Source organism: Malaya genurostris, chromosome 2 (assembly GCF_030247185.1).
Source record: "Malaya genurostris strain Urasoe2022 chromosome 2, Malgen_1.1, whole genome shotgun sequence".
NCBI classification, from domain to species: domain Eukaryota; kingdom Metazoa; phylum Arthropoda; class Insecta; order Diptera; family Culicidae; genus Malaya; species Malaya genurostris.
In genome coordinates, this window is record NC_080571.1 from 259,823,337 (window position 1) to 259,851,215 (window position 27,879).

The following is a 27,879-nucleotide window of genomic DNA, read 5'->3' on the forward strand; positions in this document are numbered from 1 at the left end:
TGATTTACGAAAGAATGAATTGATTTATTTTTTCACGAGGGAAATCGTGACTTTACTGACTTTGGCAAAAGGTGATTTCCAGTAGTATTGTGAAATTGTGTAGTGAGTTTGATTAGACATTTGACAGTTACGCATGGTAGATGATATGGGCTTGTTATTTTGCTGGTTGATAATGATTATATTTATAGTAGATATTAGATTATGCATATAAAAACAAAACATTTTGATAGATATTTCAGAAATCGTTCTTCGAAACGAGTAAGTATACATGCAATAACTTACTTCCATCATTTAAACATGCCATGATTTCAAATTCAAAAAGCGCAAGATTCAGAAACAATTCAATTGTTATCATTTTCGTCTCAATTATTAAAAATAACTGCGTTGGAACATCTGCTACAGATATTTAACCTGTATCGCAAATCGTCGAATCAATTTATAGGTAGCCTTCGCTTCATTTATAGTGTTGTGACGATGGCGTTGGCAGATTGTACACTAATACACTACCATTATGGCTTTAGCTAATTGAGTGATTAGAGTTACTTAGGAAATAGTGTTTTTGAATCCATACAATTGAAACCCAAACTGAACATTTCAACAGCTAGATATCCACCATTTCCGTTCGACCACAGCTACATCGTTCACAACAGGGAAGAAGCTTCACCTACGTTACAGATGGACAGTGACTCTTCAATAGGTATTGCGACGTATTTGATTTAGATGGGCATGATGTGAAACCTCATATTATTAGAGCAAACAATGCCGCCATCGAATGCACTCTACATCTGATGGCGGCATCGTTCAAAAATTGGCCAAACAAGAATTTGTGTACATTTGCCAAACTTTACTTCGAAAAATCAGTTCGTGTTTCATTTTCAAGTTCAATTCGTACATAATAAAGAAACATTATTTACTCGAGCATCAGTTTTAGCGAATGCATAAGGAGTGTATCGAAAATAAGCTATCCACATACATTTGTGTGCTACACATGTGTTTGAGATGGTTTTTTATGGTCACAGTATGCTGTGCGTTTGGCTGTCAGCTTTCGTTTGTTTACTTGTTTGTGCGGTTGAAGTTAAGCGTTTTCAAAATGTCTCGTATTAGAAAGGAAGTGAAAATTAAGGTTCTGGACACATGGGTAAGTGAGAAGGGTATTATTATGCGAAAATTGGCGAAGCGGTTTGGAATTCATCATGCCAGTGTTAAAACCATCATCAATAAGTTTAGGGAACACTATTCTTTGGATAAGCTACCAGGAAGGGGCAAAAAATTAGATTCTTCCAACCCGAAACTGGACCAGAAAGGGGTGTCTCTAATCATGAAGAACAAATCAATGTCAATACGTGATTTGGCCAAAAAAGCAGGAACGAGTGTCGGAATGATCCAGCGTATCAAGAGGCGAGATCACCTGAAGACCAACAAGAAGCAGAAAATCTCGAAACAAAGTGTTGGGGAGGATGTGAGCGATGCGGACACGACAATTCAAGTGGAGAAATTCGGTCGAAAAGTACTGGTATGACAAGAAATATGTTCCTGTGGTTTGAAGTCAACCATTTTTTACACTACCGGAACTATAAATGCAGAAATCTATCGATCTGAGTATCTCCAGAAGCGTTTACTATCTTTATATAAGATGCATAGTACACCTCTAATGTTTTGGCTGGATTTAGCGTCGGCTCACTATATCAAAAGCTTGCCGAAAAGGGTATAAAATTCGTTGAGAAAAATATCAATCTACCAAATTTCTCCCAGTTTCTATCGAACGTTACTGGGTAATCGTGAAGAGGGTCTTAAAGAAGACTGGTAAGGCAGCTGGAAACATGCAGGAGTTTAAAAAAATTTGGGCTCAAGCGTCCAAAAAATGCGATGCAACACTTGTCCGGAACTTGATGAAGAGCGTTCGATCAAAAGTTCGAAAATTCGCGAAGGAATAACTTAAATTTCATCCGATTTTCATTATGCTCAAGTTTAATCTCGTACAATGAAGGATCAATTTTTAGTTTGAATAAAATATCATTTTTTATCATAATTTGAAAGGAAAACTTGCGGATAGCTTATTTTCGATACACTCCTTATTACCGTGACATTTGAACCAATTTGTTCTGATACATTGTTGTTTGTTAATCTCCGCCACTCGATGCGGTCCGGCCTCCAACTGATGGTTGGTAGTGGCTACTGGTTGGATCTTATAACAGGTGATGTTAGATACACCGCGATGGTAATCGCATCCTTCTGTCCGTGTGGTCCGGGGGTCTTTCGCATCCTCTTGAAGTTTTTTTCGCGGGTCCTCAAGGCTGGACAGTGGTTTAATATTTTTCTATAGGATGGATCTCTGGCGTGTTGGGTGGATTTTCGTTGTCCACGGCATACAACTCCATGGCCTTTTTTGCATAATGGTAGAAAGCCAAAACCGACCAAAATATACCGCAATAGACATTTTCAAGACATTCTCATTCATAAATTCCCTGGTTCATGGTCCCGTTCGCGAAGAAAATGCAGCTCTTCAAGCCTCAGGAAAGTATGGCATGACTAACAAGAACAAGACAGTTAAATCTGTTTCAAAATTTCTGCCACTTTTTCTCTTCCAGTAGCAGGAAGCTGTTAAAAGTCTGGGCTTCTACAACCATACTTTGACCGATTTAATTATCATCACGATTTGAAGTACTACTGTGGGCAAAAAATAGCGAGACTTTGTTCATAATTTCAAAATCCTTTATTTATTCCAAATCTATATCGTCCCCCTTAAAGTAATCCACAACTGTTTTGGCTTGATTCAATAATTTCACTAACTTAGTGTGAGAGTAGCTCGGGTTTTCGAAATGCACGAACAAAATTTCTATGCTAAATAATTTGATGGTTTGACTCAGTCACCGATTCGAGATTTTGTTTCTGGAGATTTGTTGGCCAAGTAAAGCGAAGCATGCTTGGTTTTTATGGTTTTTATGGATCCTGTTTCCCCGTTAGATACTGTTTAATTTTGAGGGTGGCTTTAAATGGTTTTGATATCCACTCGAAAAGCGTGAAACTAAATTATTATTCACTTATATACTGATATTACATGCACTTTATAAACTAGATATTTCTAGTGAACATCTTACAAACTAGTTGTAATTCCATATAAAAAAGATATTGTTTCAATATTATCTAGTTCTTTTATAAAATGAAACATAGTTGGAGCCAGCAAGATGAAATATTGTCATCATGCCAATGGTTTTGGTCTATAACATAACATGAACAATTTTGCAATATGGGAGAAAATCTATTTTGGTTTTGGTTTGGTATTTTGGATATCAATTGAGCATAGTTAGTGTTTGTCTTACTATCGAACAAAACATGACGTAAGTCCACTGCACTCAACAACTGAAAATATTCCGTATTTCTATGAGTCGGTTTTGTACGCTACGCTTTGTGCGATGATTTGTTAAATTCATGCGGTTGAAATTTTGCATGCCTTACTTTGGCACCGAATTTCACCTGAGGGGGTAGACCGGATACGGGGATAAACCGGATAACTTAAATATCTTCTGAACTAGCAATTATTTCGATCAATGTATTGATTTTTAAACGCGTTTTCATGTAACTGAAAGGCGTGAGTCAATTCAGTATGACGTCAATCGTGTTCGTGTCGAAATGTGCTCGTTTTTTACTAAAATTATTTTTTATAAAATTAGGGTATATTTGATTTTTGTAGTTGGAATATATTTTTGATTTAAAAGATATTTTTATTCAGGCCTATTTGCGTACAAGCTTTACGTGGCCGAATTAGCCGAATTTTTAAATAAAGAATTTTTTGAAGTGGATCTCGTTGTCACTCTTTTTCTAGGAGTAGAAGAGCTTCCATTTCCCTCCTGCGAGGGTTGAGGGGCACTTTGTTCGTGGCTCGTCTCGTCCTCCATTGCCGCATCGGTGGTTTTGTTGTTGATTTCCGTCTTCTTTTCGTTTTCCTTGTTGTTCGCAGTCTTGAGCTCGTTGCTGTAGAAGCGCCTTGTTGTACATTGGTTGCAGTTGTTGGTTGGTTTGATTGTAAAACAGGAGTACTACGCTCACTAGTTTTCGTTGTTGAACGGTTGACCTTGTCTTTGGTTGAAGATGTTCTTTTCGCAGTTTCAGTACAAGGTTTACCGTAGTGTGCATAGTTAATCAGCGATTTACACGGATGTGTCCCACCTTGACCACAAATGATGTAAGATGGAATTGCATACGTACCACTCGCACGCCATTCCGGATTCCAGGGAAAAAATTCCGCCATACTTCTCGTTCGATGGAAAGGATTTCAACGTACCGCGACATGATCTCCCGAACGGACTGATCGGTGGCCTGCGGGGGAAGGTCATGCACACGTACTTCTATGGCGTTGTCCACCATGTGCACAGAAATTTTGTATTTAATGTTGTCACACTGAACACTGTGCACCTCGTTGTTAACCGAAGCGAATGCAAGTGCATCGCTTTCACGTTTAAACATAATGTACACAAAGTTAGACGCCTTGTTGAATTGAATCTCACTTACATTATTAGCGTCTAGATGCATTCGTTCTTTAAGTAAGATTCAATTTCATTTGCTGCTGGTCTAACTTTGCAACGCTTGAAATTTATACAAATTGATTTCGGTCTTGCAAGCCAAGTTTCAGGCTTTGTTAAATCGTATTTGACCATTCCGTACACTCTATTGTTCACTGCACTGTATTGTCTTTGTTTCTTTTGCTTCGACCGCAAACGATTTTCGACTGTGTTGGGCGAGACGCGAGCACGAACTACTGGAATATATTTGATTTTTTGTAGTTGGAATAATTCTATAACAAACAGGAGGATTTTGTTAACGTTCAGGAACGTATTGGAACGTTTTGAAAGATCGCGGTGAACAGTCGAGTAGGTAGCAGTAGTGTTTCTAACGTATAGCAAATTTTAAATTCACACAGTGTTTTGAAAAAAATTGTTTGTTATCTGTGACTAAACTAACCGGACTAAACCGGACAAAAAAGTGGGGCTCAACCGGACACATAACTTTTGATTTGAAATTCCTTAACAGATTCTTCAAGGATATCTTTGCATTGATATTTATATACTTTTCTATTTCGTATCACTCATTAAAACTAGATTTACTATAAATTTAAGCAAATCGTTCATTATATGTAGCGAAACAATCAATCAAAATCAAATATAAATCTTCAATAAAAACTCTAAAGTCAGTTTTAACACCAATTATTTGGTACTGCAGGGCGTGCAGTTCCCGAGCAGGATTTTGTCTCACACAAGGTTGAAACCAACAGACATTCCATTCGAAAACGGTTTCATTTCTTTTCCTCTTATTGAGTTATCTTAAAATCTGACGTATTCGTTCCTCATTTTTGTGTGAAACTTTATAGTTCAGTTTAGCTCCGCACTTCCCAAATATTAGATATTGGGTTGGTCACTTCATGTGACTTAGTACAAATGCTAATGCATATTTTTCCAAGTTGGGAATTATAGCTGAAAGTTAAAGCTACACAAATTGAGTAAAGGCTTAGGTATAATGGTTTTTTTTCTGTTTCCAAGAAGTGTCCGGTTTCACGTAAACTAATGCATATTTTTCCAAACCACCAATTGGAAATTGTAACAGAAGGTAGAAGCTAATTTTTGCGATTAAGTTCTACCCATTCTTGTACAGGGTAAATTTTGAAAAGACACTCCGTAGTAAAGTAAGTCGTATTCATGACAAAAAACTATTGACTTGCACCATTCTTTTTATGCAACAATCAAATTCGCACATATATAAACGAATCAAATGTGTTTCTGTTCATTGGCATTAACAACGAACTGATCGGGAAAATATACAAACCATACCCGGGAACCCTCCGACACGTCCCATCCCCGTTAACGTGTAACCGTTGCTTCGGTTCATTATTCACCAAAATCATTTTTCTCTCGCTTTCCCTCGCCTATCTTTGCAGTGGCAAGCTCGCCCGAGAACAAATTTACCAAAGATGATCTAACCGTGGCCCCACGCGAGCAGCAGCAATCTGTGTGCTACGAGACCACGTGTCCGGGATCCACAAACTACGGTGCTTGCGCTTCGTCATCATTGCCATCATCATCATCATCGCCATCGACTGCTGCAGGGACACAAACGCCACAGCAACTGGAACGGTCACACCTGCAGCAGCAGCAGCAACAGCTTCAGCATCAGCAACGACAGTCACAACAGCAACAACCAAGGCCTTCATCAGGCTCCGCCGGTTGCCATCCACATCTTCATCAACATCATCAACACCATCATCACCATTGCCATCCAACGACAACGACATCGCCCGGAACTTCTCTAGGTGACTGCTGCTCACGTAATGGACAAATTGCAAGTAAGTGCCCGATGATGAAGTTGAAAGTTTGAAAGTGCTTATTTAGTAGAAGGGTATTAGCTAGAGCGGCCCGTGCATGTCGCCCTCTGTAGTGTGTCTCCCGTTGGCGATGTTTGGCCGCAATGCAGGTAGTATGCATGACAGTTTAAAGGATCACCTGGCTTAAGTAAACAGCTCATAACGACATTATTATAATATTTATAATGGTTCAGCCGCATTTTGGCTTTACGGTAATGCTCTTTCCACAAGTAAAATAGAGCATCAGTAACCAGCCGGTTAAGTCTATTGTCAATTAAGGTATGTGCACTTCAAAATTTGGCCAAAGAAAAGCTAGCAGTTACTTTTGTTTATTCCTAATTTAAAAAAAATCGAAACAAAGGGTTATTTGGCTGCTCATTTCCATCAAAATATTGTTATTCGGATTTTTTCAAACATTTATTTATACCCGGTTTTAACCTAATCTTGTTATTCGGAATGTCACATTTTACTCAGTTCGTCGAGATCGGCATGAGATATGTGTAATGCAAATGCAAACGATGTTCACAAACAAAGGTAGGTTGAAATGGAAGATCTTTTGGTCCCATGGAAATTAATTCTTCTGGATACGGTTTTCGGTTTCGGATTAACAGAGTGACATGTAAAAATTAAAAAAAACGTGCTTAATCCACCTAGCAGTGAGATGATACCTTTTTTTATCAATCCGCATGTGTTTTTTGCATGAATATTTTTCGGTGTTTCAGTTTTCATGACATTATTCTAATGTCAGTCGTTTTAAGTGGCAATTTGAGATTTCAATCACTCATTACTGTGTAATGTCGAAACTGCAAATCGGATCGAATTTGAATCTAAAAGTGTAACAATTGATTAAGCATTCCATGATATGTCGAAGTAATTTTCACTTTAGAGTTTAGAGTAATTTAAGGTACTTCCAGAGCCGACATTTAGGAACCAGCATAACTCAAACCAATTCGTATGGCCATATGACGAATAAATTGCAATAGTTTTGAGTCCAACTTTGAAGCTTTTCGGGATTGTCATCTTCTATATCGCTTTGAATTTAAAAAATTGATCATCCTACAATTCGAGAATCGGAAGTCAGAATTGGATAAAATTGGATTTATTTTAATTTGAACTTTTGTTTCTGAAATTCGATTAGGCTTTTTTGAGAAAACGACTGAGCTTTGAGAAACGATTTGATACTGGAACCGGAATTCTAAAATCGGTATGGCCGAAGTCAGATAAATTCACCTGAGTAGCTGTATAGTTTACATTTGTTTCAAAATGTTTGAAAATCAATTTAGACATCTTTGAGGAATCGTAGTGCGAATAAAATTTTTGGGTGCCTTACGAAACGAAAACTGAATACAACCAAAAATGAAATAAGTTAATTTGGTTATCGACTATCCAAATCTGCTAATCCGATAAACCTGATTAATTTATGTGAAATAGACATTTTTATACTAATCACCCTGTATCTCCAAAACCGGAAGTTGGATTTGACTGAAAAACAAGATGTTTTATAGAATCTTAAAACTTTTCATTTGAATCTTAGATGATTCTTAGATTTCTTTTGAATCTTAGATCGGTTCAGCCATCTACGAGAAAAATCCTAATATCATTCTGTATTTCCGCCACCAGAAGTCGGAACCAAACTCAATTCGGAAACCTTGTTTGGGAGTATACAACTTTTCATAGAATCTGAGTTCGTAGAAACGGTTGTGTCGGAAAATTTTTCTAAAGTTTGAGCGAATTCTATACCTATTTTTTATATTTATAAAAAAAAGGTAAAAATAGGCAAAATTCTCAGAAATTGGTGTACTGATTTCAAATAAAAGAATTCAATATTCTATGGAAAATTCCTGATTTTATGAGTGTTCAAAGATATAATTTCAATTTCAATGGTATTTCATTATAAAGCGAAATTTGTCAATAAATGTCTCTAGTTTGTAGAAATGGTTAGTTGATAACACAATAAATACAATTCATTTATACCGATGTCCGATTCCCAGTTCCGGAAGTATTAAGAAACGTTATCAAAGACTCAAAAATTGAACGCGCCCCGATTTCTCAAAAATCATTAGACTGTTTTGATGTGGAACACATCTTTATTAGGGGTGCAAATCAAAAACTCAAGAAAAACTACACGTAGAAATGTGGTCAGATTTTAAACACTTACAGCTCAGTCTGTTTTGTATCAATTATTAATATTATTTCATCATTTGATAGGAAATATTCCTAGGTTTCGATTTGAATGTATCAAGCCACGTATTTTCAATTATATATGATTGAAATTTTGATTAGTAGCGAGCAGTGTCCTATTTGGCTGCTAAAAATCTTTGGCATACCGGATTTCCCTGCCATAGACGACGGTTTTGAAGGAGTAAGCAATGTATCAAAGAGAGAGCATCGCTCTGATTGGTCAATCGATGCAAAAGCGAAGCTGTTGGAAGCACGCGAATCTATAAATAGAAGCGAAATTAAAGCTAACGTTTCAGTCCTACTCCTAGCATGCTAGAGGTAGGTTGTTGCTAGACAGCAAGACAAAAACGTGCTATAAAACGATTTGAAGCTTTAAGGGCTGATGCCAGTTGTTAGCGTAAAACCGTGTCGCTCGCTGTGCGTATTACATTTCTCTTCATGCTCTCTCGTAAATGTGTAAAATGACTCTCGATATGGCCGGGTGACCAAGAAAGTTTTGATATTTTCAGTTACAAGTTTGACTACATCACATAAAATCCAATAAAGCTACCGCTTGTTTGGCAGCCTTGATGAGCCGATTTTATTTCTCTCTCATGTTCCGTTACGTTATCAGGATACAAGAGCAGGAAAAAATGGTGCCGCCATAGAAACGTACTTACCATTACAAAAATAATATTCACTTAATTTTTATCGCGACAACATATATGTTTTTATGCACTAATCGCATCTAAACTAAATTATCTAGAATTTGTCCGGATAGATTTTTGATCCATGCTTTTGAAGGCGAGATATTCAATGAACAAGTTGAAAGTTGCAGTTTTCAGCTATGCAATTCTTCCTTCAGAAAAAAAGACTTTCCCGACCGCTAAAGTCAAACAATCATTCTGAAATTTTCACAGAATAATCGAAACTAAATTTCTAAGAGATTTTCTGTTGGGTATTTCGATATTCGTCACCGTTTCTGAGAAAATCAGATTTGAAGCGTGAAAATAGCCTTTTAAAACGCCCTAAAACACACTGGCCTCAGCCCTCAATTGGTATACTCTGATCTTGTGTCATGCAAGCTCGGAATTCCATGTTATGTCGTTTCCCCATGAGTAATTGACAACTACCTCTGGATAAATTTTGAGTGCTTAAGATTAATTTTTAATTTATATTAGATGAACTCGATTGATAAAGAGAAATAGTTTATCGCTTCAACCGAAATCGCAGAATGGTAGAGAAACTTAACACTAAAAAACTTGAACACAAGCTTGGCGAAGAGAAGCTTAATTATCAAAATCGCAAGTATGTACAAAGATATAATTGCATATATTTGGGATAATGGTGTAATTTCGTCGGTCGGTCATTTCGTCGGTGTTGGTTCGGATTGATTGAACTTTTTGATTGTAGATCATTAGAAATTTTGGTTGCCTTGTTCCACATCAATGGCTCGAACAACCACATGGGGCTGATCCTTGCAGTTTTTCATAAAATTAAATGCTAATAAAAGGTCTTATAGTTTCGTAAGTATCCGTCAAATTTCATCCAGATTCGACTTCAGGTTCCAGTATTATGAGGCGATGTAAGTTAAAAATTTCGAATTTAAAGTGATGATGCAAAGAACGTAATTTCTTCCAATACAACCGAACCCAAAGCGTGGAAAGACTCAACAATCGGCCGGTAAGGTTATGGCGTCTGTATTTTGGGATTCGCATGGTAGCTTTTATGAGTTGATGTCTATGGAAGCTTCTCATACCAGTCGGGTCATTGTCGAGGACCATTTTGACCGGACTGTTCTCCGACTTTCAAGCAACATGCCCGAACCATCATAACCGACCAACCTTGGCCATTTGGATGAGAGTTGGTCATCCCAGCAACTGATACAGTTCATAGTTCATTCGTCTTCTCCACGAACCGTCTTCTGTCCGTACTTTGCCATAGATGGTTCTTAAAATCTTCCATTCGAAAACACCCAGCACACGTTGATCCTCTACAAGCATTCTGGTAAAAAAAAACATTCCACGGAAGTCCTTCGTTGGTCCAACAAGTTGCACATTTGGTCCGATGAATGGCTCTATTTCTCAGTGGGATTGCTCAGGACTCGTGCCCGTAGAGGATAACCAGACCGGTTAGATTTTTGTACATAGTTCACTTCGTGCGACGATTCGACTTTGTTGCATAACGTCACCCCTGGTTTCCGATCGATAATCGACCGATCCTGGAAGCGTTGCATAACACGGCCGAACGACACACATTTATTTCACGCACTTTCACGTCAACAAACCGGATGTACATCTTTATAATGACAAATATAATAGATGTGGTTATTAAACTATGACCGGTTTTTCTGTGGTCCTACCTATAGGAAGTTGTTCGAATTCAAATACAATGTTTCACGCAGCCCGCCTGGGTTCGATTCCCAACCCCGCACATAGGGTCAGAAAGATTTTCTGGTCCGAAGAGGCGAATGACCTAAGATGTTAAAGCCTCTATAATTGAAACAAAAAAAAACTACAATGTAATGCAAATTTCGAATTTTCATAAAATGTATGTAATGAAATCCATGAATCATATATGATAACGACTTAGATCAAAGGTCATAAATTTCCTTAACTAGTTAACAAAAAATAAAATCTGGTTTCTAACAATTGATGTGCAATTTGGTTTGAAATCAAATTATTATTATTATCATCATTACAACGTTTTCCTACCCCGAAAAAAACCTGAATGTTTATCTTTGAACTAAATGTTCTTCGAATGACGAAATAAACAGCTGCTCACAAGTTCTAGGCACATGTCATCCCCACAGTCCTAACTTTCATATTACGGATTAGCAAATAAGAGTCTCGGTGGTTATTTTTTTACAGTTTTTATTTTTAAAGTAGTTAGCAACATTGATTATTGAATAAAAAAGCGAAAAAAAAACATATTTTGACATCAGTTTTCGATATATTGTAGAAAAATTAAATTTTTATGCATTTCACTGATTATATTGAAGAAAATCCTAGTTTCTGTGAAACGCTCGCACTTTATACTTGACATTCTTCATTAAATTCTGCACAGTTACTTTTGTGACTTTCCTGGTGGCAGCTGTCCAGTTTTTTTAACTCCTGCATGTTTTGGGACACTGTACCTTCCTTCCGAACGTGCCGCTTGACAATTGCCCAATACCTTTCAATTTTCCGAAAGTCCGGGCAGTTCGGTGGGTTGATGTCCTTTTCCACGAATTGTACATTATTTTTTGACAACCACTGTAGAACGGAGTTGGCGTAGTGGGCTGAAGCCAAATCCGGTCAGAAGACAGGAGGACCTTTATGCTTTCTGTACAGAGGCAGCATTCTCTTCTTCAAACATTCTTCCTCGTACACCTTGGCGTTAATTGTGCCCTTCGTGAAGAAAATCGACGGCCGCAAACCACAGGTACAAATTGCTTGCCTGACCAACACCTTCTGCCCAGACTTTTCCATCGCCACCATGGTGTCAGCGTCGTTCAGGTCCGTCTTTATTCTGTGGAATCCGGTTATACAGTTTTCGCGCTCTTGTTTTGGCCTGAACTTGCTGTACCAGGGACTTTTTCGGCACCTTCTGTTTCTTGTACGTTTTCAGGTAGTTCCGAACTTTGATCCGTTGAATCATTCTGATGCTGGTGTTGAACTGCTTGGTCAAATCCAGCGTCGACGCCGATGGGTTTTTCCTGATATACTCAACCACTTTAAGTCCCGGCCGGGCTTGCTGGGACCCGTTTTCCTACCGGATCGGGGTAAATCCTTCATGGAAAGAATCTTACCAAACTTCTCGATAATATTTTTGACACTGGTGTGGTGCACTTTCACCCGTTTTGCAATTTCGTTGTACGTGACACCACTTTCTGAGCACCAAGTGTGCAGAATTTCTTTCGCGTTTCCGGATCAATTCGACTCATCATTGAAACGATAAACCGTACCGAAACCAATCGATTGCGCAGCTGTTATTGACATGTAAACAAACATGTCACCGCAAAACACGCTGAAAAAAATTAAGCCATTTAAGAGTAATAACTGTTTGAATGTTGCTGACTACTTTTCGATACACTCCTTAACAAGTATGTTCATTAGCCTTTTTACCAATCTGTTTTTTCTCTTACGTTGCTGAAAAAAAAACACTGAAACCTGAACTTGCCCAATCTTGTCGGCTATAGACTTGATCGATGATTTATATATAAACTCAGTTCATTCATTTAAAAAAATGTTAAGTCAGTTTCCAATGATTTGCCATTTATCAGTTTCCAATGATTTGCCATTTGCCACGTATCCAAGGGGTGGGGGGGCGAAATCCGAAACAGAAACAAAAAATTTTTGATACGAAGCGAACAGTGTCAAAATAAATAAAATGGAGGTTAAATCCGGGAAAAAATAAACAACAGTTATAATAAGACACTAAATTGTACTGACTGGAAAAAGAAAGTGCGTGAGCTTACCATAGTTGGACAAGTTCTGCAGATGAGAAAGATATCCTGCCGCTGAATCTCACACATACTTGTTTGAACTTAAAAAACGAACGCAAGTGCACTTCGAGTACATGTTTGGCTAAATCCATTACTATACGCCATAGAATATAATGATTACCCGACAATGGACTAAAGTTGTTCTTTGCAACGGCACTAGTCCCTGGAAGGAACGCTCAATGGGTCGGAAAGATCATGATTCCGGTTTTCCGGGATTGTCATAATATGATTTCGGAGGACTACCTCAAAATAGAAAAAAATACAAGTATTAGCGTGCATTAATGGAGCGATTAACGACCGAAATCGCCGTGAAAGGGCCTCATCCAGCTTGTTCACCTCATTTGGCCTCCTCGAACTATTATTTGTTCCCAAACAGTTTACAGCTCAATTATAGTCTTGAAGAAGCCTAAAATTATTGAGACCAGTGAATCCACATTCGAGAGAATTGAGCGGTAATTAGTTTCAACGTTTACGTCACTTATGCCATTATATCACCGGCACCGTAAGTGACAGCCATTTGAGCTTCTAAGCTGTTTAATTACCACATAGTAGCATTAAAATGAGCTTAAGTTTGTTGAAATCGATTTAGTGATCTTCGAGAAAATTTAGCGGTAAAAAGCAACGCGTTTGGTCGGTTACGTTGCTTATGATCTATGTAGCTATGAACTACACACTTAAAAAAACCCCTGTGATTTTACATCTTATTAGATGCACATAAATGGAGCGTCGCAGTTCACGCAAATTTACGTTGAAAAACATTTAGTATTGTATCTAAGGCTCCATGACGTGAAATTCATTGAAATAAAAAAAAGAATACTGATAGCAACCACCGCGACTTAATCCGAGAATCATTGGATCGCAAGTACGTCTGTTAATCGACTAAGCCACAGAAGTATGCATCTGCTTGGTTGGTAAAAGGTGCATTTAAATTTATACAGTCGAACCTGCTAGCAGAACGCAAGTTACACTCGGAAAAAGTAAAATTCAAGCTCATCTAATATTAAGTCATTAAAAATAAAATTTTCCGTCATTTGACAAATTAAATCTTAATGAATTACATAGGATGAGGGATTGAGTCACCTGTAAAATTCTAATTTTTTAAAGTGTATGCTTAATGTCTAATATATTTAGCACCACTGCTGCTAGTGGTCATAATATTAATTGACTGTCTTTATGCTTACCGATTGATCTGAGTTTTTTTTTTTTTTTTTTTTATTTTTTTTTTATAACTATTTATTGGAATATGAGTTAAAATTATATTATTAAGATTTTTAAATTGGGTGTTCAGCCACAAGTGGTGACTTTTCAGCCCTGTTATATATATATGATTTGGTTATTACCATGAAGACATCATTTGCTTCCGCAATTCTGAGATTTTTGTGTAGGGAAAATTCTAAACCTACTTGTATTGTGTAATGGGGAAAAGGAACTTATATACTAACTTACTAACTAATACAGAGAGCGAATCGATTCAATTGAAGATTGCATCGATTTTTGTCGGAATTTGCTTATAATATTATGTGACATTACATCTAATGGTTCTATATTTGTGAGTCTGTGTAACTCATTTGTACTAAACCAGGGAGGACGCTTCAGAATCATTTTCAGAATTTTATTCTGAATCCTTTGAAGCGTTTTCTTCCTGGTGGAACAACAGCTTGACCAAATTGGTACCGCATAAAGCATGGCTGGTCTGAAAATTTGTTTATAAATTAACAATTTGTTTTTTAGACAGAGCTTAGAATTTCTGTTTATAAGAGGATATAAACATTTAATATATTTATTACACTTTGCCTGGATTCCTTCAATGTGATCCTTGAAAGTGAGTTTTTTGTCATACGTTAAACCTAAGTATTTAGCTTGATCAGACCATGTCAATTCCAAGCCATTCAATTTGAGAATGTGATTATTGTTTGGTTTAAGAAAAGAAGCTCTTGGCTTGTGAGGAAAAATAATTAATTGCGTTTTTGCTGCATTTGGTTTAATTTTCCATTTTGACAGATAATCACTGAAAATATTTAAACTTCTTTGTAGGCGACTGCAGATCACTCTTAGATTTCTACCTGTGGCTAACAGACTTGTGTCGTCACAGAATAGCGATTTCTGACAACCAACGGGTAGATTTGGAAGATCAGAAGTGAAAATATTATACAAGATTGGAGCTACACTCGAACCCTGCGGAACACCGGCTCGTACGGGTAGCAATTCAGATTTACAATTCTGATAGCTAACCTGAAGAGTACGATCAGTTAAATAATTTTGAATCATTTTGATCAAATAAATAGGAAACTGGAAATCAGACATTTTTACTATTAAACCTTTGTGCCAAACACTGTCGAATGCTTTTTCTATGTCTAGAAGAGCAACTCCAGTGGATAACCCAGAAGATTTATTTGATTTTATCATGTTCGTTACTCTGACAAGTTGATGAGTAGTTGAATGTTCATGACGAAATCCAAACTGCTCTGGTAAAAAAATTGAATTCTCATTTATATGAGTCATCATTCTTAACAAGATAATTTTTTCAAAAAGTTTACTGATAGAAGAAAGTAAGCTAATTGGGCGATACCTTGATGTTTCTGCTGGGTTTTTATCAGGTTTGAGGATAGGAATTACTTTAGCGTTTTTCCATCTTTTTGGGAAGTAAGCTAATGAAAAACACATGTTGAAAATTTTAACCAGGAGTCTCAAGGCAACATCGGGAAGATTTTTAATAAGAATATTAAAAATTCCATCATTACCAGGAGCCTTCATGTTTTTGAATTTCCTAATAATTGATTTAATTTCATCAAAATTCGTCTCAATAATGTCATCGTGTGATAACACTTGGGTTGAAATATGATCATACTTCAGTGAGACTTCATTTTCAATAGGACTCACAACGTTTAAATTAAAATTGTGGACACTCTCGAACTGCTGAGCTAGCTTTTGAGCTTTTTCACCATTTGTAAGAAGTATTTGATTTCCTTCCTTGAGAGCAGGAATTGGTTTCTGAGGTTTCTTAAGAACCTTAGAAAGTTTCCAGAAAGGTTTAGAATATGTTTTAATTTGTTCAACTTCTTTAGCGAAATTTTCATTTCGCAAAAGAGTAAATCTATGTTTAATTTCTTTTTGTAAATCCTTAACTATGTTTTTCATAGCAGAATCACGAGAACGTTGATATTGTCGTCGACGAACATTCTTCAACCGAATGAGCAGTTGAAGATTGTCATCGATGATAGGAGAATTTAATTTAGTTTGAGCTTTGGGAACTGAAAGATTTCTAGCTTCGATAATATAATGATTCAAATTATCAATTGCTGTGTCGATGTCCGCAGAATTTTCTAAAATAGTTTCATGATCCACATGATTTTCAATGTGAGATCTGTAATCCAACCAATTAGCTCTATGATAGTTGAAAATATAACTAATTGGATTAATTATGGCTTCGTTGGAAAGTCTGAATGTTACAGGAAGATGATCTGAGTCAAAGTCAGCATGAGTAATCGGTTCACTACAAATGTGACTTTGATCTGTTAGAACCAGATCAATTGTAGACGGGTTTTTCACGGAAGAGAAACAAGTAGGATTACTGGGATGAAGAACTGTGAAGTAACCAGCTGAGAGTTGATTATGAAGTATTTTACCATTACTGTTATTTTGCCTACAATTCCACTGGACATGCTTAGCATTTAAGTCCCCTATTACGAAAAATTTCGATCGATATCTTGTAAGTTTTTGCAAATCACCTTTAAAGAAATTTAATTGATCGCCGGTGCATTGGAATGGCAAATATGCTCCAGCGATGAAATAAATTCCATGAATGGTTTCAACTTCGATTCCCAAGCTTTCAATAACTTTAGTATTGAAAGAAGGTAAAATTCGATGTTTAATTTGTCGTTGGACAAAAATGGCAACTCCACCACCCATTCCAGTAAACCTGTCAAATCGATGAACCACATAATGTGGATTACTTTTCAATTTTACATTTGGTTTAAGAAAAGTTTCTGTCACAATGGCAATATGAATTTTGTGAACTTTGAGAAAATTATAAAATTCATCTTCACTCGATTTCAAAGATCGAGCATTCCAATTTAAAATATTCAAATAATTATTTAACATCACTGTTAAATTTTAAATTCATTATAATATTATTTGCAAATTTCCATCCGATTTGAAATGCCTCAAAAAGTGATGAAGTCGAATTCATTTGGATGATCATTTGAAAAAGTTGATCTTGTAGGTAGATCATTTTATTTTCAGTTATATCGCCTAAATCGACTTCATTTAAAGAAGCGAATGGCATTGAAGGAATATTTGTAGGTAGACTGCCATTAGAAGAAGATGATTTGGCCGGTCTACCTATTAATAAATTGTTTTCGTTAGAAGAAGAACTGCAAGGCGGTCCTGTGTTTTGATTATTTACATTAGAAGAAATAGGTGATAGATTTCTACCTAATATACCAGCATAACTGACATTAGAAGAAGATGATGACGTGGTCGATCTACCTGTCAATAAATTGTTTTCGTTAGAAGACGAATTTGCAGGTGCCTTAGAAGAATTTTCAGGTATGTTCTGTAAATTTAAGGTCGTTGATTTGACTTGTTGTCTAAGCGAACGAGCGTTTAAAATTTTTTCCCTGACAGGACATTTCAAATAATTGGATTTATGATTTCCATTGCAATTTGAACATGAAAATTTATCAGTGGTTTCATTCATTGGACAAACGTCTTTCGAATGCGATTTACCACAATTCAAACACCGTATATCCATATGACAATTTTTGGTTCCATGACCGAAGCCTTGGCAACGACGACATTGCGTTAAGTTTGCAATACGATTATGCCGTTTATAATGTTCCCAATGAATTTTAATGTGGGAAATGAAACGTACTTTTTCTAAAGTTTTCAAACTGTTTACATCACTTCGATTGAAGTGTATTAGGTAAAGTTCATGGGAAATTCCAAAGCGTGGTTTAGAAGTACCATTCGCTCTTTTTTTCATAAGTATTACTTGGGAAGGGGCAAAACCAAGCAATTCTTTTAGTTCATTTTTAATTTCATCAATACTTTGATCATTTGATAATCCTTTCAAGACAGCCTTGAAGGGTCTGTCTGATTTTATATCATATGAATAAAATTTATGAAGTTTTTCGGACAAATATCGAATAAGACGTTCGTAATCTTCCAATCCATCCACCAAGACTCGACATTCTCCTCTTCGTCCGATTTGAAATGAGACTTTTACTTCCGGGAGAAAAGTAGAAAGCTCAGTACGGAATGCTTTGAAGTCGGAAATCATCACCGTTACTGGTGGCATAGATTGATGTTTCTTCCCAGAACGACAAGCGTCCATTTTGGGAATTTTTGAAGAATTTTCTTCTATGTCGCTACAATCGGATTCAGGAAGAATCTCGTAAATATTGTTAGACGGCATAGGATCAACGGAAGGGAAATCCGTCCGTTGTCTTTTATTTTTACATTCAGATTCTATAAGATCGTGAATGTTATTAGAAAAATGTTGAATAACGGATTGTGATTTATTCCGTATTGAATTATTTTTAGCCTTAGGCTTGTTGCCTTTCCGGTTGGACGCAGGCATTTTTGAAATTAATGAAATTTTAAATTAAATTAACTAGGCTAAATTAGTCTTCGATTAGACTCCTAGCTAGCCTTAAAAAAGGCTGATTAATTTCTTAGTCACTCTAATATCACTCTTTGTATCACTTAGTCACTCTAATATCACTCTTTGTATCACTTAGTCACTTAGTTAGTGATTCAGGTAGCCTTGAAAAAGACTGAAGCCTTGAATCAATGAAACTCTAGGTAGCCAGAAAAAAATTCCAGGAGCCAAGAGCTATACGCGTGCGGTGCGAACGACTGTTCAACACCGACTGAATTGATCTGAGTTATTCGATGTCTTCACAATAGTTACTCAGCTTAGTATGTGACAAAACAAATCTCACTGTGAAGACACAAAAATAATAGCCTACCTTTTTATTTGAAAAAATGGGTTTCCTTAGGGCATGTTCAGGAGTGTTCTAGTTCTAGATGCATAATTTATGACAGTTTTAAAATTTACATGTAGAATTTATAACAAAATAAACTGGCAGCCCCAGCAGCGTTTTATCTGTGTTTCAAATATAGAAAAAATAGAACGGCAGCGAATACCAGTTTTAAATTTGACAGTAGAACTGTTCGAATCAATAAAACTAAAACGGCTTGCTGGGGATACGTTTGTTTCAGTTTCATTTATATTAAAGACACTCCATATGAATCTTGCAGCTGCTGAATTTACTCTTATATTCGACAATATTTTAGATAAACTCAAATTCAATAACGACATAAGTTCTCTATCTCATATACTTTAGAAGATATGGACGATGCTATTTTTGTCAACAAAAATAATTTACATGACTTTTCTGTGTTTTTACAGAACGTTTTGGAACATTGTCTTGTCATTTGAAAAGAATCAGAGAGTTGGCATCACTGGGAGTACGGTGCGGTGCCTAAGTGTTACTCTCAAAAAAGTCTAATTACAATGTGTATAAACCAACTTATAGTAAAGTACGTGATCGAAACAGTAATTTTGAGTGATAGTGCAACTGTGCCAAGTGTGTGTTGATTAGTGGAAAGTGTTATTTATAGCATAATGTTGATTCGCGAAACTAAAAAATGTTCAAGCGACGGATACTGCGAATTAACCACCTAAAGTTAAACTATGTCAACCGATAGAAGCGCCATCTGCCTATTATGTCGGTGTTATCAGATTTATACGGAATGTGTGAAAATTTACAAGTCAATCGTGTGATTCAAGCAGAAAATCTAAAATTGTTCTACAGCAAACTCATCCGCGAGTGTTTATTTATTTTATTTTTTCAGTAGTGGTGTGTCATCTCGCGTTGTTTACAGCAATGAGAATAGGAGAAGCAGGATACTGGCAAGTTTGTTCCATAGAGATATTTCACATTTTTATTATTTACAATGGGTTCTTATGTTTCTCTTTACTCAAAATCGGGCTAAACTAAACTCCGTAGATTATTCGGGGAACGTTTGATCAATGGATCTATTTTTCTTCGGGTTTAACGCTAAGTTTTAGTCGCGCACATGAAATTTATAACCGTGCAGGTATTTCTTGCAACCGTGCTTAACAATGACGTATGTAAATAAAGTTTAGACTGCGAGGAGGATCCATCTTGGTATTTTCTTATATTGGTTAGGAAGTAGATATCGACATTACTTCGTATCGCGTAAGGCGTTTTTGTTGGATTGATGATGATCGAGTGATATTTTGCCAGTACTATAGCTGTTTATTGAAAAAAAAATAACACAATGAATAGAATGTATGTATTGATAGCAAACCACCCGACAGCTGGCATTCCGGAATTTTTTTTTAATAATTTGTTCTATAAAAGTCGGAATAACGCAAGCACTGATTTTTAGAGTGTATTGTCAGTCATTTTCTCCAAATTAAATTTCTAATTTAAACCTCGGGCGCGAAAATATAGTTTCACCGATCGAACTAAATTTTTGCATAGTTGTCATGGGACCCAAAACAAACACGGAAATTTTGGTGGTGCTGAAATTAAAATGTTGTCCCACCCTAATGAACATTCCAGTCATCACTTTTGAACCAATCAAACCATTCACGGTAGGTCGATTCTCAAATATATTCCACCACATCAGAGCTTAATCGAAAACGTCGAGTTCCAGCCGCATATTCTTCATATCGAAGAATATAAATAAAGCTTCCCAAAAGTAAAACGTTTATTTTGCTCGATTCCGATATGCCACCTCAATCATTATGAAAACATTAGAAATAATATTCCTCATTTTTTCCATTCAGGAAATGCATTTCGAATGGTTTCCAGCTGCTTCAACGCTATTGAATTACCATTTCTCTGAAATCTATCCCTAGTGAGCTGCACCCAGTTCCAAGTGGGGGGGCTCCGGTGCACGCTTCAAAGTTTCTGTTCTCCATGTATTCTTTGGTTATTGCAGTGTAAAGGCGCTTGAATATACAGTTCTTGCTACGGTAGTTTGCTCAGAACTCAATCAAGAGTGCAACATGAAACTCACTGCAAACAGGAAAAGTTGCAATTCATTTGGAGTGTATTTTTACCCGCCAGTACAACAGCTGTTCGGAACAAGCTACTGACTTTGTCGAACAGTATCAAAACTAGTATCAATCCGTCTTTAATCTGGCAAATGTGAGATTCGTCAGTTTGCTTTTCTCGTGCTTGTACGTAATTTACGTGAACTTCAACTTTTCCTGTAGTCGATAAAGTTTCATAATGGAAGTGCATTATGAATACCACATGGCACATTTCCCTCGGGGGTGTACCGACAATGTAGAGTATGTATTTGATGGTAATTTTACGACAAACGGATGATAATCAAGGATATACATCATACAGGAAGCGAATATGTAGATACACTATGAGCACAGACAGTCAGTCATGTTGAAGGAAAGAAAATGCGGAAAAATATATTTTATACACAAATTGAAGCATCCAAGCCTTTTCTAAATCTGAAATGCAAACATTCAACTAGAAGCAAGAGAGTTAATTTGTCAAGAGAATCCGATACGTAGAGCTTTGTATACGACACGAGAAAATGAATTGTTGAGCAAGCCGTCAATCTATCTTTTGTTACGTTATTTACTGCGTCAAACTATCTTTTGTTACGTTATTTGCAGTGCCGAAACGAAAAAAAATCATAGTTTAAAAAATCAAACGAATGACAACTCACAGAAAAGACGATTTAGAAAAAAAAATCATTCAGAGGCAATACTCGTACCTGTATTCTGTTCTATTACCTGTTTTCTATTTCCGCAACTCTGGGTTACAGTGGACCATAGTTGGAAGGGCACATTTTCGAATTGTGATGAGACAACAGACAAAAAAACAGTTAAATACCAAATGCAAAGTACGGGTAGAGATCATCTAGGAGACATTTCAATACTATTGGGAGCAAATATCCAGCAACTTCATTAAAAACTGACACTTCAAACTCCCAGGAAGACGATTTCGAGAAGCAAAATTATTTTCGACAGGAAACAAAACCCGGACGTTTCAGAAAAAAGATCGCAATAGGCATGTGCATCGGTCAAAGTTTTTCGTGAAGTATTACAACTTTTTCATTCGGCACGTCAGTAAAGACGTTGCAGTTCGGTGCAAAACTAATAAAGTGTTTTCAAAATAGCATTAACTTTACGTCTGCTGTACTGTTCAACATAAACTGTCGAGTCTAAGACGAAACGTTAAGAAAAATGAACTTTTGTTGGATTTTATAGACAATTTTCGAACTATTAAAGTTTATGTATGATTGCTTTGTAACGCTCTCAAATTGAGTAGCTTTGAACAAAAGTACCAAGAGCTGTTTAGATAATACCTCGTGAATTTCACGACAATTTTGCTTAAAAATGGTTCAGTCTAAGTCGGAATTGCCGTTTCAAAAACAGCTGGCATTTCTAAAACAGTTGGCATGAAATATATCGATTTCGTAAATTTCATGTAGATGAGAATAAAGGTGAACTACCTGAAAATGAGATAAACTTTTTGTAGTCCTGCTTAAGAATAATTTACTTTCTGACTCTTTGATCTCGACCAAAAAAGTCTTCTCTGAAAGGCTGCAAAATATTCCTCTCGTGAAAACCTTTTTTTTTTGAGGTTTGGAAACAAAAAAGACTGATGGACCTAATTCGAGCGGCAAAAGTGCATGTAGAATAAATTGGAGCCCTAAATCCGCGATTCCAGTCATGGTTGCGATGCTCTTATTTGTCGTTGCTTTGTCCAGTAAAAACGACTTTTTTGCTCCTTGTGAAGCAGCGATTTTAGCCTTTATTCGCTCTAATAATGCTCAACAATACTCGTTGTTGATAGTTTCCTTATCTTTTAGATGGTAGTTCACGGAAGATTTGTCATGATTTTCTCAGAAAACTAATGACAAGGTTTTTTTCCGAGCCATTGACCCCTTCTAAGCCGGTTTTAGTGCATTGATGGTCACTTTGAGCTCAGGTTTGCAATACTGGATCCAAACTTCATCAACAGACGTTATCAATCGACGTCAAAAGTCCACCCGATCCCGTGTCAGCTTGACCTAACACGCTTCCGACGTGAACTCGCTTTCGTGTTTTAGGTTCGCAGTCAAAGTGCGTGACACTCAGCGGTAGAACCCTCAGTACTAAACCTTGTGGCATCAGATAGCTCGCGCACCCTCACTTCCTGAACTGTTCAGGTTTTATTTTCTATTTCTACGTTTCGTCATCGACTGCCACACCACTCAGCAGTTCAACATAAACCACTAAGCAGACGAAAAGATTACGTTGAACTGCTGAATGGCGTTCGATGTCGTTGAGTGGAAATCTATAAAAACAATTTCTGTTCCTTCAGTATAGTTTTGAGTAAAAAAACAACCATGCTATTTGACCAACATTCGAAAACGATTATGATAAACTTTAGCTGTTTGAAAGCTATTATTGGGTTGTGAATCAAGTTCGAAGATCCAGTGGCTGTAACTTCCGGTTCGGGAGATATATTGGTATTAGTGACGCAACCGACGAAGTGCATTTTTTCTGGCTGAACCGATTTTACCAAACTTCAGGTCATCGTCCAAATACCATTCGCACGGGTGTGGATTTAGGAACTTTTCGATGGAAATTTTGAAAAATTTGCTGAAACCATAAACAAACAGACCTTAATAATATATATCTATCTGCAGGGCATAAACGGCTGAAAAATTCGGAGGATTTTCCGAGTGTGAGTATTTTTGTGATCTTTCACAATTACTTAGAAAAATAATGCGATGATAAGATAATTTTTCTTCGAATAAACCTTTTTCTGGTTGCAAGGATTACATTCAGACACATTTTTGGGAATGCTTTCCATGCTTTTTATGGAAAATCAACGAATTTCATAGAACCGATTTTGTTGTATTTCGACGATTTGGAAGTACTACATGAAATACAAATTAATTCGCAACGATGCTAATTCAATTTATAAACGGAATAATGTTAGTTTCGTAAAGTTAACTAAGAAAGATCAATTTTGCAATGAACTGAAGAAAATCCGCTTCGGTTTGAATGTGTGTAATAATTGTGAAAGATTACAAAAGCATTTATTTTTTAGAGCTAACACACGTGAAATCCTCCGAATTTTTCAGCCGTTTTCGCAGATTGATAAAAGTTTTTCAAAGGTCTGCATGTTTTTGGGTTTCGCATTTCTTTTCAAAATTTCCATTGACAATCTCTTAAACCACCCGCGCGCATTATACTTGGACGATGGCCTTAAGCTCGTTTGAAAGCTACTATTGGATTGTAAAGCAAATTCAAAGATCATGTGGCTGTCACATTCGGTTCAGGTGGTAATAACGGTATAAATGACCAAACGCGATCAATGATCAAATTCAAAAGTATTATTGCTGATACTTTTGGTTCCGAGAATGTTGTCGAATATTTATTTATTTATATTTTTATTTATTTATTTATTTATATATTTATTTATTTATTTATTTCTTTATTTATTTATTTATTTATTTATTTATTTATTTATTTATTTATTTATTTATTTATTTATTTATTTATTTATTTATTTATTTATTTATTTATTTACTTATTTACTTATTTATTTATTTATGTATTTATTTATTTATTTATTTATTTATTTATTTATTTATTTATTTATTTATTCATTTATTTATTTATTTATTTATTTATTTATTTATTTATTTATTTATTTATTTATTTATTTATTTATTTATCTATTTATTTATTTATTTATTTATTTATTTATTTATTTATTTATTTATTTATTTATTTATTTATTTACTTATTTATTTATTTATTTATTTATTTATTTATTTATTTATTTATTTATTTATTTATTTATTTATTTATTTATTTATTTATTTATTTATTTATTTATTTATTTATTCATTTATTTATTTATTTAAAAACGAGTCCTGTGAAATCTCTGCTGAAGCAGTGTTGTATTCCGCAGTGTTGGATTTTCGGTATCCGAGAATTTACTTCAGAGCGTAAATCAGAAGTATCAATTTCCCCATTGATCAGTTTTGCAGGGTTTTGCCAAGGTAAGTTTTGTAATGCCAGACGAACGAATCGTTTTTGAGCTCTTTCAATACGTATGCAATACGAAAGTTGATAAGGAATTCAAACTACTAAAACATTTTCTAGAATAGAAAGCTTTCAAACAGTGAGGATCTCTAAAATCCTTAGCAATTTTACTGATAAATCCCAATTGACGTGATGCTTTTGAGATGATCTGAGATCGTTGTACATCAAATAATAATTTTTCATTTAGCAGTATTCTTAAATCGCAATCCTGGGTAACTCTAGTCAAAGCTGAGCCATCGATGAGATAGTCGAATTTAACAGGCCTCAGAGTACGGTGAAACGTGATCACCTGACATTTTGCGACGTTAATCATAAGTTTGTTTCGACTACACCAATCCACGAACGATTCAAGTGCATTCCTCCACAGTGTGAATAACGAGGTACAATTTCAGGTCGCCTGCATATGACAGTTTGCAACCAGTTCCCAAAGCAAATCAAACATCATTGAAATATAACACGAAAAGCAAAGGCCCTAAATTACTGACTTGGGGAACTCTTGATTTGTTAGAGAAAAGTAATGATGAACTGTTGCTCAATTTACCTAGTAAAACTCTCCCGGAGAGATGTGAGCTCAACCAGGACACAAGAAAATCCGAGACGAGATAATTTTCTGAGCAGTATTGTGTGATCAATTTGGTCGAAAGCAGCTTTTAGATCTGTGCAAATCCATCTGAGCTTTAGTTTCCTTGCTGGCAATACACTTTGACGTATATGTTAGCAGATTTGTTGCAACTGATCTTCCTGACATAAATTCATGTTGATAGAATGATATATAATTCCTCGAACGATCTAATATAGCAACACTCACAATAATCTCGTAAAGTTTCGATGAAGCGGATGCCATGTTTAAATATTGAGCAAATGTAGGATTGTTCCCATGCCATCGTGATCAGTGAGTTTTACTACAGAAAACACTTTACGAACTTTTTGTTATATAATCCAAAATTAAATGATAATAACAATACTAAGGCACGAAAATCTTTGATCGGCAAGCAGTTTTTTATGTTACTAATAAAACTGGTTTGTCTTTCTCATATCGAAAGGTTATGTAATCACTGCGAAAACCGAATTTTAAACCGAAGCCCGGAGGGCCAAATGTTATATACAATTCGATTCAGTTCGTCGAGTACGCAAATTTTTTGCACTAACTTTTCTTTGAAACGGCTGAACCGATTTATACAAACTTAAATTCAAATGAAATATCTTGTGGTCCCATACAAAATTCTTGTAAATTGTTCGTATCCGACTTTTGGTTCTGGAATTATGGGGTAAGATGTACAAAAAATGTGAAAATAAGTGCACCAACTTCTCTCGGAAATGGCCAAATTGATTTTCACAAACTTAGATTCAAATAAAAGGCCTTGCATTCCCATATAAAATCCCAAATTTTTTTTTGTTCTTACTTCCGGTCCCGGAATTACTAGGTAAAATGTAAAAAAAATCAATATTTTTGTACTAACTTTTCTCGGAGACGACTGTCTTATGATCCCAGAGGAAATTCCTGAATTTCATCTTGATGCGACTTTTTCAACTTCTTTGTATAGACGCCGAACAAAAACTAATCGTACGATATGCGTCAAAATTTTACAGAATATGTATAAAAATGTTGCCAACGTTGAGAGAATAAAAGTTTACCGATTGGACAAGCGCGGGAATTTTAAAATGAAAATTCCGGTTCTTTTGTGATCATAAGGTATACCATTTGACTTGTTCGTCGAAGTACGCAAAATTTTTGTATACACGTGTTTGTAACATTTTCTTGCACTCACTTTTCTCGGAGATGGCTGAACCGATATTCATAAACTTAGATTCATATGAATGGTCCCATACAATTGAATTTTTTTTATAATCTGAATTTCATTGACAACCGAACGTATTCATTCCGGCTAAACCAGTCCCCGGCTTCCGGTTCCGGAAGCATCCAAAATGGTGGTCACAAACTCTAAAATAGTACGAACTCACTTTTCTCAGCGATGACTTGGTCAATTTTTACAAACATAGGTTCAAATTAAAGTTCATACATAGCTCCTGAATTATTGCGTTGTGTTCAAGTGATTTCCGGTTCCGGAATTACAAGTTGTTGAGTTTCCAACCAATTTCAAACCGTCTTATAAAGCGCACCGAAACGTACATTCGCTGGTACGAGCACGAAAACATGAGTCCGAGTTTTCAACCGTTTTGAAGAAAACAGAACCACTGCACAGGCACGAATGTCTGTTACCGGTGTGTGATTTTTGTTGAATACGGTGCTGTGGTGAAGACAGAATAGTGAAAAATAAAAATGTCTAACTTTCATATAGCTGACAACACAAAGTACGAAATTTTCGAAAGAGATTGTAAAACTTTCCGAACTTGTAGGCTTGTGGCTATTTAACGGCCGTAAAAATTTACTGCAACTTCGACTATCTCCCGATTCCGGTTCCGTAAACAGTTATTCAAAATGTCCAATATGAAATTTGCATCGATTTCTCGTGATATGTAAATGAGAAACTAGATGGATTAAAACAGGTTCTAGTTACCTAGAAAACTGAAATTTTGGCTTTGGCTTTGGATTTGGCTTTGGTTTTGGATCGCTTGATCTACATTACGGCATAAAACAACATTCCGTTTTTCACAAAATCCGTGGTTTTTGGAAACCAATGGCTGCCTCGCTCCATTCTACTCTACTTACAATCTGTTATGCGTTTACTCAAAACTGAAATCTACTCTAAACGCATGGTAGCTCATCAAATCAAACTGGTGGAAACATGAAGCTTGCAAAAATATTAA

The 27,879-nt window shown here is 36.0% G+C and overlaps 1 protein-coding gene across 5 annotated transcripts in view; it reads left to right on the forward strand.

The window, feature by feature from the left end:
* LOC131429690 (dual specificity calcium/calmodulin-dependent 3',5'-cyclic nucleotide phosphodiesterase 1A-like) overlaps positions 1-27,879 on the forward strand; it is a 614,729-nt gene that overhangs the window by 441,871 nt on the left and 144,979 nt on the right. For 4 of the 5 annotated variants that reach the window (XM_058593997.1, XM_058593994.1, XM_058593996.1 and 1 more), the window contains exon 2: positions 5,930-6,334. The exons of the other annotated variant lie outside the window; for it this stretch is intronic. In XM_058593997.1, the coding sequence (XP_058449980.1) occupies positions 5,930-6,334 (405 nt within the window). The remainder of the gene's footprint in view (positions 1-5,929; positions 6,335-27,879) is intronic. 5 annotated transcript variants of the gene reach the window in all.